This window comes from Cervus elaphus, chromosome 9, assembly GCF_910594005.1.
Source record: "Cervus elaphus chromosome 9, mCerEla1.1, whole genome shotgun sequence".
Classification (NCBI taxonomy): domain Eukaryota; kingdom Metazoa; phylum Chordata; class Mammalia; order Artiodactyla; family Cervidae; genus Cervus; species Cervus elaphus.
This window is the reverse complement of record NC_057823.1, coordinates 14140987-14156268: the sequence shown is the minus strand read 5'-3', so window position 1 is coordinate 14156268 and position 15282 is coordinate 14140987. Positions and strand designations below refer to the sequence as shown.

General features: G+C 50.6%; 1 protein-coding gene, 2 long non-coding RNA genes and 1 other non-coding gene across 4 annotated transcripts; 2 read left to right on the top strand and 2 right to left on the bottom strand.

Annotated features, from left to right (window-relative positions):
* Positions 1–2068: 2068 nt before the first annotated feature.
* Positions 2069–14027, bottom strand: ASF1B (anti-silencing function 1B histone chaperone). The gene is made up of 4 exons (XM_043911232.1): positions 13625–14027; positions 6653–6768; positions 4171–4347; positions 2069–3265 (listed from the first exon to the last, which is right to left on the bottom strand). Exons 1-4 carry the CDS (start codon positions 13731–13733, stop codon positions 3059–3061), a joined length of 609 nt encoding a protein of 202 aa, XP_043767167.1. The 5' UTR covers positions 13734–14027; the 3' UTR covers positions 2069–3058.
* Positions 3897–3969, bottom strand: TRNAG-UCC. Its single transcript has one exon. It is a non-coding gene; the product is annotated as a tRNA-Gly (tRNA).
* Positions 5559–6423, top strand: LOC122699375. The gene is made up of 3 exons (XR_006342604.1): positions 5559–5608; positions 5886–6014; positions 6181–6423. It is a non-coding gene; the product is annotated as an uncharacterized LOC122699375 (long non-coding RNA).
* Positions 14028–14385: 358 nt separating the features above from the next.
* On the top strand, positions 14386–15056 carry LOC122699373. Its single transcript, XR_006342603.1, has 2 exons — positions 14386–14484; positions 14834–15056. It is a non-coding gene; the product is annotated as an uncharacterized LOC122699373 (long non-coding RNA).
* Positions 15057–15282: the final 226 nt, after the last annotated feature.

Genomic DNA, 15282 nt, shown 5'->3' with positions numbered 1-15282 from the left:
GGCCGACCCGTCTGATTGGCGGAGTCTTCCGACAGGGCCCGGGGCCCGCCTAGCGAGGCTGCCGATTGGTGGAGGAGCGCTGTCCGGCAAGCCCCGGCAGAACGTTCAGTGTCAATCCCTGGGTGAGAGGGCGGGGCGGAGGCGCAGTCTGCTGCCCCGGCGCGCCGGCGGCTGCTGGCCGGCGGCCGCGCAGCGCTCGGAGGCCCAGGAGGCGGTCCAGGCAGGCGTTCGCCCGGCCCCGTGCGCGCCGCAGTCCCCCGCCCCCGTTCAGTGCGGCAGCGGCTGCGGGCCAGCCAAGGTTGGCGCCTCGGCCCCCCCCAACCCCAACCCCGGCGCAGCCGCTGTCCACCTGCCAAGCGGGGGAGGGGCGCGGCAGGCGCCGCGGGTCATAGGTCGCCGGGCCGCCGGCCGTCGTCATTCATAAAGCCTGGCGCAGGATAGCGGCAGCGGGGTCGGGTCCAGGATGGGACCCTGCTGGAGGAACTTCAGGAGGATGCTGGGCTCTGGGAGGGGGGCACTCAGTAGATACCTCTTTGCTGGGTGCCCACCCTGGCCTCTTGCCAGTAAGAGCTGGCACTTGTTAAATACATTACTTCGCACCACACTCCTTTCACGTAGGTACTATTATCATCACTCCCATTTTACAGATGAGGAATATGGGGCACAGCCAGGTTGAGGATTCCCTCTGGGCAGTGCAAAAGGAACCTCATCTCCTGGAACAGAGAAGTAGCAAGATGCCCCTTCCTTCAGCGTGCGTGCGTGCATGATTAGTCGTGTCCGACTTTGTGACCCCATGGACTGTAGCCCACCAGGCTCCTCTGTTCATGGGATTATCCAGGTAAGAATACTGGAGTCGGTTGCCATTTCCTCTGCCAGGGGATCTTCCCAACCCAGGGATTGAACCTGCGTCTTTTGTGTGTCCTCCAAAGGCAGGCAGATCGTTTACCAGCTGGAAAGCCCCTCTTCCTTCAGGGTCCCCTTTAAATACAGACAGCCGTGGGGACGGTCAGTTTCCCACCGGCACGTTTGTGACATTCGGGGCTGGCTCAGTCTATGCTGGGCTGGGGGTGGGGTGCTGCCTTGTACGTTGCAGAGCGTTCAGCAGTATCCCCACCCCATGCCGGTAGAGCCTCCCATTCCTCTGCTACCTGTGACAACTAAAACCATCTCTCCCATGCTAAGTCGCTTCAGTTGTGTCCAACTCTGTGCAACCCTGTCGACTGGAACCCTTCAGGCTCCTCTGTCCATGGGATCTTCCAGGCAAGGATATTGGAGTGGGTTGCCATTTCCTTCTCTAGGGGATCTTCCTGAGGGAGAGATTGAACCCTCATCTCTTAAGTCTCCTGCATTGGCAGGCGGGTTCTTTTACCACTAGTGCCACCTGCCACCAAAACCATCTCTAGACATTGTTAAGTGTGCCCTGGTTGGGGGCAAAACTGCTGCCCAGTTGAAACCGAGGTAGAGGAAAGCCCAAGTAGGAGGTGATGCCAGGGGCAGGGGACTGGATGAGCTAGCCCCCCCTCAGCTTGGGGAGATTGACTGGTCTCAGGTCTACAAGCCAACTGGCTGCTCTGAGTCTGGACTGGTATGATCTGAACACCCCACCCAGCAGCCGTCTAGATCCATGCTCCTAAGTCCACCATAGTTTCAGGGAGAGAAGTCTGGGTTTTCCTGTGAATTATGGGGAAATGGCTCACCACTTCACCTGGGGATGTGGAGTTACAAAGTAAGTTTAAGTAAAATTTAATACAAGTATTGATATGTGGGCCCTCAGAGAGCAATGTTAATTTCTTCTGGTGGGTCAAGGTCATGACAAGTCTGAAAAATCACTGGTTATGCTCTATCTGCAGAACAGCTGGGTTGCTTAAATTTTGAAAGCCCCTTCCTGGACCTCAGTCTGGAGTACAACTATGACAAGACTATAAAAAGAAGCTGAGTAAGGGAGAAAGGGGCAGTCAACCTACTGGTTGAGGCAAGAGGCTGCACCCCCCCCTCCCCCACAACGCTCCCATTATGAAGAGAGACAGACAAAACTGCCTCCACCTACTGGAGACAAAAGCAGAAAGAGTCTAGATGAAGTGCTTTTTATTTTCAGACCAACCAAACATTTACTATAAAAACCTTTAATACACAAACTGCAATCACAACAGCATCCACGTAGCAGCGAGGGAATAGGGGTGAGGGTGAGGAGCATGGCAGGGGAAGGAAGGTTTTCAGGGTCCCTACTGCTTCCCTGGTCTGCACTGTGGCCTGAGAACACGGGGTCTTGGCAGAGTGCAGATCAAGGCAGCCAGAAGCAGAGGGGTCCTGACACCAATACTGAGACAGACTGAGAAAAGCAGGCCCCTCCAACACGCCATTGTCTCCAAGGGGCAGCCTCCAGGGAAAGCCAGATCCAGTTGGGAGGCAAGAGGAAGGTGGCTGTGACCCAAAGAAGAGTCAACCATCTTAGCATCCTGCTGATCACCTTTTTGGGAACAGAGTTTTCCAGAGGGCTACTGAATTGAAAAGACTTAAAAAAATCATTCTGGCAAAAGGACAGAAATTGTGTCCGAGTTTGGGGACTCCAGGCAGCTGGGTGGATCTGTGCAGATGGTTGGGAAGGGAAATGAATGGCAGAGCCTTTGGCCCAACAGGGTCGGAGCCTTGCCAGGCATTGACCAGAAAGCCTCAAGGCAGGCCAGGGAGGTCTGTGGGAAAAGTTTTGGGTCAGTGGCACTCCTGGGACGACGGTGGCACAATGACCCGCAGGTGGAGCTTATAGTGTGTGCAGAAGAGAGAAAGGACGCTCCGAAAGAATTAAGAACTGAAGTACCAGGTTCTTTCAGGCCTGGGCAGTAGAGGGGAGATGACCCTCTGGGCCAGGGCTAGGAGAGACCAGAAGCCCGTTCCTTCCTGAGGGCCAAGTGTGACTGGCCTGGATATAGCTGATGGCCCCAAAGTCCTCCATATGCCCTTCCCGATGCTCTCCGGGAGGCCTGGCTGCCCCTTCCAGATGTGCCAGGAGAGACTGGCCGTGGTCCCAGCTGGGCCCAAGTAGGGCCTTGGAGTCCCACAGTTAGATGCAGTCCATGGAGTTCTCAGGGAGGAGGCCCGGGATGCAGCCGGGGAGACCCAAGCCCTTGATGGGGGTGCAGCTGAGGGGGAGACTGCAGCCCAGGGCGGAGTCCTGGTTCTCTATGGCCTCCAGCCTGTCCATGTTGTTGTCCCAGTTGATGTGGAAGCGGGTCACCCGGGGGTTTGAGGCCAAGATGTTCCGCTGGAGCTGGGGCGGGAAAAGGAACACCAACGCTTGTTAGCATGCCTTCGTATTCCTCCCACAAAACAGTGCGCTTTCAGACCCCCTCCCAGAGCCCAGGAAGAGCCGACTTTGCTTACTTATTCCATTAGCATCAACAATATGTGTACAACTCCGGGGAATGCCTGTACACCATGACTTAGAGCTGGGGCCTATCTAATCTTAATTTTATCATTATTATTTTTTTCTTAATATATATTTTATTGACGTATAGTTGACTTACAATGTTTCAGGTGCACAGCAAGGGGATTCAGTTATACACATATATTTCAGACTATTTTCCATTATAGGTTATTATAAGGTATTGACTATAGTTCCCTGTGCCATATACAGTAAACCTTTGTTGCTTGTAGCATATCCCTTTTTTTAAAATTGGAAATCTAGTATTCTATTCATACTAAGTCAAACAAGTGGAATTAAAATGTCATAAATTTTTTAGTTAGGCAAAAATTCATAAGTTTTCTAAAAATATATACATTACATATACTATATATATATACACACACACAAGCTTTTCTACTACATTTGATAAAGGCTTGAGAAAGAATATATTATTGTTTTTATTTTGGCCATACTGCCGTGGCATGCAGGATCTTAGTTCCCCAACTAGGGATCGAACCCACGGCCCCTGCATTGGAAGTGCAGAGTCTTAACCACTGGACCGTCAGGGAAGTCCTGGGGCCTATCTAATCTTGATTCTGTGAGGCAAAGTTCTGAGAAACAAAGATCTTTCTCTCTCTTGTTCTAGCCTGGTGCTGTGAGAGCTGAGCACCACTTAATAAGTGACCTTGGCTCCCAATTCCAAGGACTCAACTACCCCCAAGTGCAAAGGACCACCTGTCTGAAGCAGGAAGTGTGAAGAAGAGCCCTACCTGAGAGAAGTCTGGTTTCAGGGGCGGGTTCTCGCGCAGCTCGGGGCTGAGGTACTCATTGTTGACATAGTAGCCGACTCGGATGAACTCCTGTCCATGGTAGGTGCAGGTGATGAGGACCACGGTCACTCCCACGGCATCGGTCTCCGGGATGAGGGATGGGTTGGGGGCATCCGCCTGGGGAAACACATACTGGGCTTGAGTACTGACGGTCTCATCTTATCTGGTAATATGATTCTCAAGCAATGTGTATTTACACGGCCAAAAGGGTGGTCTCTGCTCTGAGGAGTTTTCAGTTGAGGGGGGAAGACAGAACCATCATACCAATGCCTGTAAAGTGCTGAATGGGGCAGATGCCATCAAGGAGAGGTATACAGCGTCCAGGAGGAATGTAATAAGCGAGGGGGCTGTTGTTGTGTAGTTGCTTAGTTGTGTCTGACTCTTTTGCCACCCCCTGGACTGTTAGCCCGCCTGGCTCCTCTGTCCATGGGATTTCCCAGGCAAGAATGCTGGAGTGGGATGCTGTTTCCTTCTCCAGGGGATCTTCCCAACCCAGGGATCGAACTTGCGTCTCCTGCATTGGTAGAGGGATTCTTTACCACTGAGACACCTGAGAATCAAGGTGGAGAGTGGTATAAAATGAGGCTGAAGGGGTAAGCAGGTAAGTATCAGTGAATTAAAGGCTTCGGAAAGGCTGAGGATGTTTAGCAGGAGATAGGTGTGGCATTGCTCATTCCATCTGAAAATCTGACTCTGGAGGGAAGTGCAGCTGCAATAGGAAAAGAGCTAAGTGGGAGTCGGGAGACCAGGCAGGGGGCTATAGAAGTCATCCTGGAGAGAGGACAGTGGCTTAGACCAGGCCTTAGAGAAGGACAGAAGTGGACAGATTTCCGGGGGTGTTGCTAAGGACAGGACCGGCTATACAACTGGTGCAAAAGGAGACTAACACAACATCAAACCGTAGGGCCTCAGCCTAAGAATTAGTTGTTTCAGCCAGTGATGGCAGAACATTACAGCAAGTGTGGGGCCCGTGTGACTGCATGGTCACATGCCCAAGAAGCTGGCCCTGCTGTGGGGTAGAGTAGATGGGGCTGGCCAGTGGGTGGAGTAGAGGTGGGCAACGAGTTAGGTGATGGGACGAGGTTGCTGAGATTGGGGCAGGAATGGCCAGGATTAGGTAAATGGATTTGAGCCCTGGCTCTTAAACTTTACTGTGCCTAGGAATCATAGGAATCTCCATTTCTGACAACCCCTGTGATGCTGGATTGTTGTTTAGTTTCTAAGTTGTATCCAATTCTTCTGTGACTCTACGGACTGTGGTCTGCCAGGCTGCTCTGTCCATGGGATTTCCCAGGCAAGATTACTGAGTGGGCTGCTGTTTCCTGCTCCAGGGGATCTTTCCCACCCAGGGATCGAACCTGCGTCTCCTGCACTGCAGGTGGGTTCTTTACCCCTGAGCCACCGGGGAAGCCCGTGATGCTGGATTAGAGCCACTTACAAGCTACACTGGATCCTCATTATTCACACATTCCATATTTGAAAATTCGACTGTTCGCTCAAATTTATTTGTAACCCCCAAATCAACATTTGGGGGCTTTCACAGTCATTGAAGGACACGGACAGACAGCGCACAGGTGGGATCTGAGTGTGCCTGTTCCTAGTTGAGGCAGAGCGAGGTAATCTCAGACTAAACGTATTTTTTTTGCCATTTCTAGGCCACAGTTTCTGCATTTTTGTGGGTAATTTTGCTGTTTAAAAAGGCCCTAAACATGGTGCTGAGTGAGGGCTGCCGTGTTCCTAACAGCAAGAAGGGATGTACCTTACAGAGAAAACACATGTGTTAGGTAAGCTTTGCTCAGGCATGAGTTAGAGTCCTGTGGGCCATGCGTTCACTGTGAATAAATCCAAAATAAGGTGTCTTTAAATAGAAAAACACATAAAACAAGATTATGTATTGACTAGTTGACAAAAATGTTGACTTGCAGAAACTTAACACTGTATTTCCTCTAGGGCAGGGATTCCCAACCTCCCAGATCTAATGCCTGATGATATCTGAGGTGGAGCTGATAATAGAAATAAAGGGCACAATAAATGTAATGTGCTTGAATCATCCTGAAACCATCCCCCCACCTCTCTGGGTCCATGGAAAAGTCGTCTTCCCAGAAATCAGTGCCTGGTGCCAAAAAGGCTGGGGACAGCTGCTCCAGGGGCAGTGGTTTGGGATTCATTAATTCTGTGTCCACAGTAACTTTACAGAACAGAACTCCCGTGAGTAACAAGAATCAGCTGTAAATTGGTGGCTCATTGTAACAGCTATGACGTAATAGAGATGGGAGATGTCTGAACTACCTTTGAGAGGTCAGACAGTGCTTGAGAGCTGAGCCAGGATCTGAACCTGAATTTGGACCAATGAACCATCTGTGTGCTTGTGTATCAGAGAGGAGTTTCTGGGTGTCAGGGCCCAAGGCCAAGTCTTTCTTACCTGAAAGACGAACATGTGTCTCCCTGCCGGGACGGGGCCAACCAGTACTGAGTCTAGGATTTGATCAAACTCCTCGCTTTCGGCTGAGCCAACATAAATGATCTTCCACTCCAGGTCTGCAAGGATACAGGGTGTTAGGAATGGAAATCATTTAACAGCAAGAAAGCTGGGGAAGGGCCTTCTTGTGGTAGTTTTGCATCGGTCCTTAATACATTGGTAGATCTTAATTCTCAAAGGACACCTGACATCCACTGGAGGTAACCTGCCAAGGTTTGAATCCCCATTCTGTCTTGTGACCTTGAGAAATTCCTTAACCTCTCCATACCTCAGTTTCTGCATCTGTAAAATGGGGAAAACCTGGGAGGGTTGCTGTGAATAATAAAATCTATTAAAAAAAATTTTTTTAAAAAAATTTTAATAAACAACACCTGACATCCACTGGGCACCCAGTGCCAGGCACTGCATTGCTGGTCACCAGGGCAGGCACGAAGCTCTATTTCCAGTGGGGAAATTTCTTCTGTGGGCCTAGCTTGGCCAGGTGACCTTGACTCTGCACCTCCAGGGCAACGCAGGCCTCTCAGAGCCTGAGGGTGAACCATATGGCAGAGGCTGAATTAAGGGGCACGTGACGGAGGCTCGGAGACATACTGAGGAGGGAAGAGCAGGGAGCTGGGACAGGAGGCAGCATCCTCTTTCACACACAGGGCCTGGTGCCACCGAACTGAGTAGATCCCTCGACAACTGGGGCAGGGCGGCGGGTTGCAATCTGGTCAGAGAGCCAGCCAGCAGGAAGGGGAGATGAGGTTGCTGGGGGAGCCGGCCAGTCCCCGGGTCCTCCAGATCCAACACCAAGTCACACCTGCTCTCGGACCTTCGGGTGACAGTGACTCAGTCCACAAACGTGGCACCCTAAGGCCATCCTGAACCCCAACTCTCTGGATCCCCTTCCAGTTGCGGGACCCCCATTCCTGGCTCTCTTCTGGCCAGATAAAAGAAAAAGCGCTCCATGAGACCCCACCCGTCAAACACAGGAAATTCCCAGTGACTGAGGGCTCTGGCAAGAGGGCCAAGTGTATCAGGGGCAAGGTCACGCTAGTACAGGGAAATCTGGCCGGGGACCTGAAACTTATTTTAGGTTCTTTGAAATTACACAACCTACGGGCTCCAGCAGCCGGGGCAGAAATTTCACAAGCTGTGATTTTCACAGGAAGCACACTGTCTTAGAAACTGCCCTGTTCCTTGGTCTAATGTCCCACCAGAGCACCCAACTTTGATGCCTTTTAAAGAGAATATTTATTTATTTGCCTGCACCGGGTCTTAGTTGTGGCCTGCAAACTCTTTGTTGTGGCATGTGGGATCTAGTTCCCTGACCAGGGATCGAACTTGGGCCCCCTGCATTGGTAGCTCAGAGTCTTGGCTACTGGACCACTAGGGAAGTCCTTCTAAAATGACTTGGCCCTTCAGGCAGTGTGGACATCACATGCCTTTAAGAGGGCTCATCCTAGGAAATGAATTGGAGAGCATTTTCCCAAAGGAACACATGTCTTCCTGAGACAGTTCCTAGCTGAAACGTTATTGTTTCTGCTTTTAAAACGCACATAGGTAAATTAGAAACACCTGTCATTTGAATTGACTGTTTACTCTGAGGGAGAGGGCAGCTGAATGAGGGTAGGGCTGAGAACGGATAAGGTCACCCCCATGTCTATAAGTGGTGCTACTGGTAAAGAATCTGTCTGTCAATGCAGGAGACGAAAGAGACCGGGATCTGATCCCTGGGTCGGGAAGATCCCCTGGAGAAGGAAATGACACCCCACTCCAGGATTCTTGCCTGAAAATTCCATGGGCAGAAAAGCCTGGAGGGGCCCAGTCCATGAGGCCGCAAAGAGCTGGACATGACTGAGTGATTGCGCACATATCTACAAGGGCCTGAGAAGTCTCCCCTCCGACTATTATTTCCATTTTCCCTGACGTGTTTGTGAGGAGGAGGGGGAATGGCATCTCATAATCCTTAGACCCCTGTTCCTTAGTAATCTGATCGTGTCCTAAATCTAATTTAAACTCGTGGCAGTCTCTTTTTTAACTTTTATTTTATTTTTGGCTTTGCCACACAGCATGTGGGATCTTAGTTCCCCAACCAAGGATTGAACTCTGAGCACCCGGTATTGGAAGCTCAGCATCTCAGCTCTGGAAGCCCCAGAGCACCCAACTTTGGAGGCACAGCAATGCCGGGCCACGACTATGGAGGTCGGTCACCTGAGCTCCACGCCCTTCCCCGATACACTGGTTTCCTGTCCTTTCACAGCTGACACCCGGCCTCCTACTCAGGGACCCTGGCAGGCCTACAGGATGTGGGTGCCATTTGACTGAACTGGGCTTCAGTCAAACTCCAGTTTCTTATTTGCAGGAAGGAGTTAGTTAAGCTTACTGATTTATTTTTGCTACAAGTAGTGACACAACCGGAAATAATATGTTTTTGGATGAACAGAAAACAAGCTAGCCCTGTTCTCACTTTTCTGACACAGTTCTATCATTTGGTATCTTTCCTTCTGGCCACCTTCCCCATCATCAGTGGAGTCACATACGTGTGTACTTAACTAATGTGTTGCATATGTGCTCAGTGGCTAAGCTGTGTCCGACTGTTGTGACCCCATGGGCTGTAGCCCTCGAGGCTCCTCTGTCCATGGGATTCTCCAGGCAAGAAAATTGCAGTGGGCTGCCATTTCCTCCTCTGGGAGATCTTCCCAACCAAGGATCAAACCTGAGTCTCCTGCATTGGCAGGCAGATTCTTTACCACTGAGCCACCTGGGAAGCCTAACTAATGTGCTGAGGGTGGATACAAAAGGGAGACTTTCATAGAGTAGGCCCTGGTGTATGTGAATGTTGGCACTCAATGTTGAAGGCACTCAGCTTTCAACATTGTTGGCAATGGAGTTCCCTGGTTGCCTAGTGGTTAGGATTCCCGTCTTCCGCTGCTGTGGCCCGGTTGTCAGCGAAATGAGATCCCAAATTTGGCATGGAATGGCAAAAACCCCAAAACACCTGTTGGCAAAACCTAAACAAGACTGTGTGGGTGCAGACTGGAAGAGAGAAACGCAGGTGGTCAGGCGAATGGGTTGAAATGGTTCTCAGTACTCAGGTCAGAAAGAAACCAGAGAATTAACCAAGGACGACAATACTCACTCAGGAATTAAGGAGCTGAGGGACCTCCCTAGTGGTCCAGTGGCTAACACTCCGAGCTCCCAATGCAGCAGGCCCACGTTCAATCCCTGGTCAGGGAACTAGATCCCACATGCTGCTAATAAGAGTTCGCATGTCACAACTAAAGAGATTCTGCATGCTGTGACTAAGACCCGGTGCAGTCAAATAAATAAATAAATATTAAAAAATAATAAGAGTTAAGGAGTTGATAAAATCACCTATGGAAGACAGAAGATGATTGAAACAAGGACCTACAAATTGGAATTGCCTCTTAAGCAGAGGCATCCTGAAGTGACTTCACTTTTTTGAATGAGAGGTGGGGACGTCAATCACAAACAGCACAAATTCACTCCTCCTGAATATGAGATAAGGTTGCACACGTATAACGAATGCCTAGCCTTCCAAGTAATTCCAAGGGCAAATGGATTCCACTGTTTTGTCTTTATGCCTTAACTTTATCATCTAACCACTGCACAAAATGCTCCTCCACTATGTATGAAAACAAAATCCAGACCAATGATATGATGAAAAACGTAAAAAAAATTATGGTAGTTGAACCAGCTGGAGAATCTGTTTCCTGCCCCCTCAAAAAACACAAACAGGACTACCCTGGTGGCACAGTAGATAAGAATCCACCTGCAGTGCAGGAGACACGGGTTCCATCCCTGGTCCAGGATGATCCCAACATGTCTCAGAATAACTAGCTCCCTGTGCCACAACTACTGAGCCCATGTGCCACAGCGACTGAAGTTTGCTCATCTTAGAGCCCATGCTCCACAACAAGAGAAGCCTCCTGCAATAAGACACCCAAGTACCACAACGAAGAGTAGCCCCTGCTCACCACAACTAGAGAAAGCCCAAGTGCAGCAATGAAGACCCATCATAGCCAAACACACACACACACAAACCCCCCAAACAATCAAAAAACAACAAAACAACCCCAACCCCAACAACTTATCTAGTAGGCCTTTTTCTGTTTATCACTTTCCTTTTGTTCATAATATAGATGAACCTTGGCCTGACTACAGCGTGTTACGTGTGGGTCAGATAATCTGGCTCTAAGACTTGTTCAGGCAGTATCTCATGAATCTCTCAACTAAACTGGGGGAAAACACACCCAATGTATTGAATATAGACCCAGGCCTTGGATGCGTCTATTTCCAGATGCTGCTGAGGAGGAGAGACAGAGAGAGTCAAAGGGGTTCAGAGCCCTTGAGCAATGGCTCAGACTGGGGGCTGGGTGTTCAGACCTTCAGTTGCCAGGTAATAAGGCTGACTGAGACTTTCTCCAGAATCTAAGAGACTTCTAAGCCAGGCCTACTCCATCTGTTTGGGAGGCAAGAGAGAAATCCTCTTTGCTCTGTGGGAAGAGGCAGAAAGCAAGCTGACAGGTCAGAGTGAAGCACAGCCCTAAAGGTACAACCAGAGAGTCTAGACTTCCAGTCCATAGTTGGCTTTCCAACTGGAATTCCTCTGAGCAAAAGCTTTACTGTCCAGGTGTAATTAATAATAGGACCCCATTGCCCTCTTCTGTCCTGTTTATGTCCCACTTCTAAAATAGTGGGTGCATTCTTTTCCAGTATATAGCAAAGATAAAGAACCATGGACTCAGAACTCAGAGACAAGACCTAGTGTTAATAATTCTACACACCAGCTGTGTGACCTTGGAAAAGTCATTTTGTTTTCATTAAAAAATAATGACCTTGGGGACAGAAAGAACTGTCTTTAGGGATTTCCCTGGTGGTCCAGTGGTTAAGAATCCACCTGCCAAAACAGGGGACATGGGTTTGATCCCTGGTACGGGAAGATCTTACATGCTGTGGAGCAACTACTCCTGAGCGCTACAACTACTGAAGCCTGCTCACCTAGAGCCTGTGCCCCTCAATGAGAGAAGCCACCGCAGCAAGAAGTCCAATGCACCACAACGAAGAGCAGTCACTGCTCACCCCAACTAGAGAAAGCCTGAGCAAAGCACCGAAGATCCAGCTCAGCCAATAATAAATAAATCTTAAATAAAATACAACACATATTAAAAAAAAAAAAATACAACACAAATAAAAAACAATGACCAGCAGGTTGACTTTAGACTCTCCTGATTCTATAAACAGATTAGTAAAGTAACAGGGCAGGAGCTTTGCAGGAATGAAAGTACTAGATAATGACCATGCAACCATTTTTAAATGCCAGGAGCACAAACAGACTGATTGAAACCTGATCTCCTGCCATCTGGGAACTATGAATCCCTTCAACTATTAGCTCCTTACATCTCCTGGCTTTAAAATTAAATCTTATTCCACAGGGTCATTCTACACTTTATTTATTTATTTACACCCCGCCTTGTTCCAGAAAGGATTTAACTGGGCATATTCTATAGTTAGTCATAAGTAAAATGACTCCTTGATTTAAAAAGGAGAGAAAGCAGGGACTGATCCAATGGCCCCACCCAAGCACACCAACATCGAAACTCTTCAACCCCATGCTAGTTGGAGAAGCCCATTTGCAGGCAAACCACCCACCGACCACCAAGAGGTGCTAGTTAGAACAGCCTGGCCTTCCAGATCACTACCTCCTTAAAGGCCGTCTCTTCTCTTTTAACCACCAAGTGGAGAAGAGATCTAATGGAAGTACTTCCTCCTGAAAGTGGTGCCAAGACTCGCTGAACGACCTTAGATCTTCCGGTTTTTATAGACCTTTACTTGAAAGGTCTTTTACTCTCTGTGGCTCCCGCCTTCTCATCTGTGAGATGAGAGCCATGTCCGCCTTTTGTCACAGGGATGAATAAGCACATCTGTGAAAGCGCCTTGGAAAAGATGCACAAAAGGCTGTGACCTCCCAGATTGAAGCCAAACATCACCATGGCTCGGCCTGGCACACCCAACCCCACACCGTGCAAGTCGAGGTCAGGCCATCAAAAGTGTTGCAAGCTTCGCTGCAGTGGGTCAGCAGGAATCCAGCAGGCCAACAGTAGGAACCAGCTAACGTCTGCCTGGCCATGCCACTCCTCAGATCTGAGTGTGTTCATTGAAGCCCACAGTCAGGGAGGAGGACGGAAGAGGAGCTGGGGAGACCAGATTATCCTCGAACACTGGAGCAGGAAGCCAGGTCATGCCTCTCTTGAGGGAGTAGAGGGTTGGGGCCAGACTAAGGAGGGAAGCCAGGTTCTAGGGTATGTGTTTTGAGGTAGAAAACAAGGTGTGTGTGTGGGGGGTTGGGGTTAAGTATCAGCAGGTAGGAGATATTATGGGAAGACAAATGGGGCGATAAGGATGCGTGAGGTCTTGCCAGAGAGGGAGGATATTCACAGGTAAAATGGGGGAGGAGGCTGCGGTTTTCATATGGGACATGGGAGGGGGCTAGAGCTTAAGATCTCCACAGGAAAAGAGTGAGGTGGGAGTGTCTCACCACAGGGGAGAGGGGATTGGTGGGGGAGGCTGGGTGGCTGGAATGGTAGTCTGCCCATACAGAAATAGAAGATGGGGAGGCTGAGGTCTCTACATAGAAAACAGGTGCTCAGGAGGAACGTCCCAGGCGAAAGAGGGGGATGAAATGGTCTCCATTAGGGGAAAAGAGGAGTAACCATGGGGGTGGGGTGGGATGGGGGTAGTCTCCAAGCGGGGGTTGGGGCTGGTGGGCGGGCTTTGGTTCAAGGGAGATCGCGGTTGGGGGAGGGGGAGAAGGGGGGTGTGTTTGGCAGGGTTGGCCTCAGGGTTGTCTGCAAAGGGAGGTCGGGGTTAGCTCAGGGGAGTGGGGTCTCCACAAGGGCCCAATCTCACCGTCTGCCAGGGCCTCATTGCACTCAAAGCTGATCTCGAACCGGAAAGGGCTGTGGAAAGGGCTCGGATTCTCCAGCACCGCCACGTTCAATACTGACACTTTAGCCATCGCCTCGTCGGGTCGCGGCTGAGGCCAGAGCTGGGGCCGAGCCCGCGGCTGGGTCCTGTTGGGTCAGCGGAGAAGCTTAGCCCAAATCCGCTCCCGCCTCCTCTGACCGCGATCTGAAGTGCGTATCTAGTCCGCGCGCCTCCTTCAAATAGCCGGCTCTCACCCTACGGCCAATCACCGTCAACGCTCCAGGAATGCGCGAGCGCTTCCTCAGCCAATCCTGGAGCGCCGGTCGGCGCGCGCCGAGACTCCCGGGACCAATCCGTGGAGCTCCATCTCAGGGATAAGCGAGGGAGGCGGGACCGTCTCTAGGCTTCTTTGGTGTCCGCGGGGAACCAATCCCCAGAGTCTCCGACTCGGATGTCAAGGCGGGATGGGCGGGGTCAGAGCGCCTGGCTCTTCTTGGCCAATCCCGAGGGTCCCCGCACCAGCGTGGTCCGCGATTAGCCCCGCCTTTCCGGGAGACCCTTCCAGCTGCGGGCAGCGCAGTCAACCGCCGAGTGGTGGCGCACAGCGCTCGCTTAAGCGGGAAGGAAGGGAGGCGCTGGACTTGCAGTGATTGGCAGGCAGAAATGGGGCGGAGATAAGGCAGGTTTTCTGAGAGATTATTGGCTGAATTGGCTGCGGGGGCGGGAGAAGAGAAGACTCGGCCGGGGATTCGTGGAAGTGGAGCGGAAGTCGACCGCTTAAGCTGTTGAGAAGAGTGTGAAGAGAAAGGGGCATCGTTTGCGGCCTCGGCGTCTGTCAGCAGGTGAGCGTTGCCGGAAGTTTCTCTAAGGGGCTCCTGGCCCCGCAGGCCCAGCAGCCTGGGAGTCCGTTGTGAACGTTGTGAACGTTTAACTCACCCTTGAGGGGAGACGGTGCCGCGGTAACGCGGCGCTCTGGGGCCCGGGACCCGGTCGGGCCTGGTTCGAATCAGGGTCTTACTCGAGAACCTCTGGGGAGGTTTCGGGTGCACGGCCCTGAATGGGATTTCGAATCCGGCCTCTGCCACGCACCACCCGAGGCCTCGTTTCCTTGCTCATTGAACGGGGTCATGAAAATTTACTGGCCTGACTTATGACTACATAATACATCTAGAAACTTCTCTCCACTCCCAGGCGTAGGCGGGACCACCGTCGCCACCTGTCTGGAAGACTCGAGGGGCCTCCGCACTCCCTCGCTCCGCTTCCACCGACGGCAACAAACCTAATCTTATACTTTCCTTTAGTAACCACGTTAAAAAATAAATATATATTTTAATATGTTAAACTTAATGTAGTATAGCCACAATATCATTTCAACATGTGATCGGTATTAAAATAAACACGAACCTGAGGTATCTTTTATTTTGTTACTTAGTACTAACGGTTTGAAGACCTGTGTGTTTTACACGTTACACCACATCTGTGATCTGGACGCTACGTTTTCACCGGAAATAGTTGAGGTTTCATAAAACTTAAGAGTTGAAAGGGAGATTCACATGCCCAATGTTTCCCAGCATACGTTAAAATTTCACTTGAACCCAGTCTCATGTCGGTGATAAATTGAGATGTTAATTGATGAAAGT

What these genes read in the sequence shown, in the direction of transcription:
- ASF1B (XM_043911232.1), bottom strand. Translation starts at nt 13,733, where the DNA reads ATGGCTAAAGTGTCAGTATTGAACGTGGCGGTGCTGGAGAATCCGAGC. An exon ending in GACACATGTTCGTCTTTCAG is followed by an intron (nt 4,348 to 6,652) that starts GTAAGAAAGACT and finishes GTGTTTCCCCAG; the next exon opens with GCGGATGCCCCCAACCCATC. An exon ending in TGAAACCAGACTTCTCTCAG is followed by an intron (nt 3,266 to 4,170) that starts GTAGGGCTCTTC and finishes TTCCCGCCCCAG; the next exon opens with CTCCAGCGGAACATCTTGGC.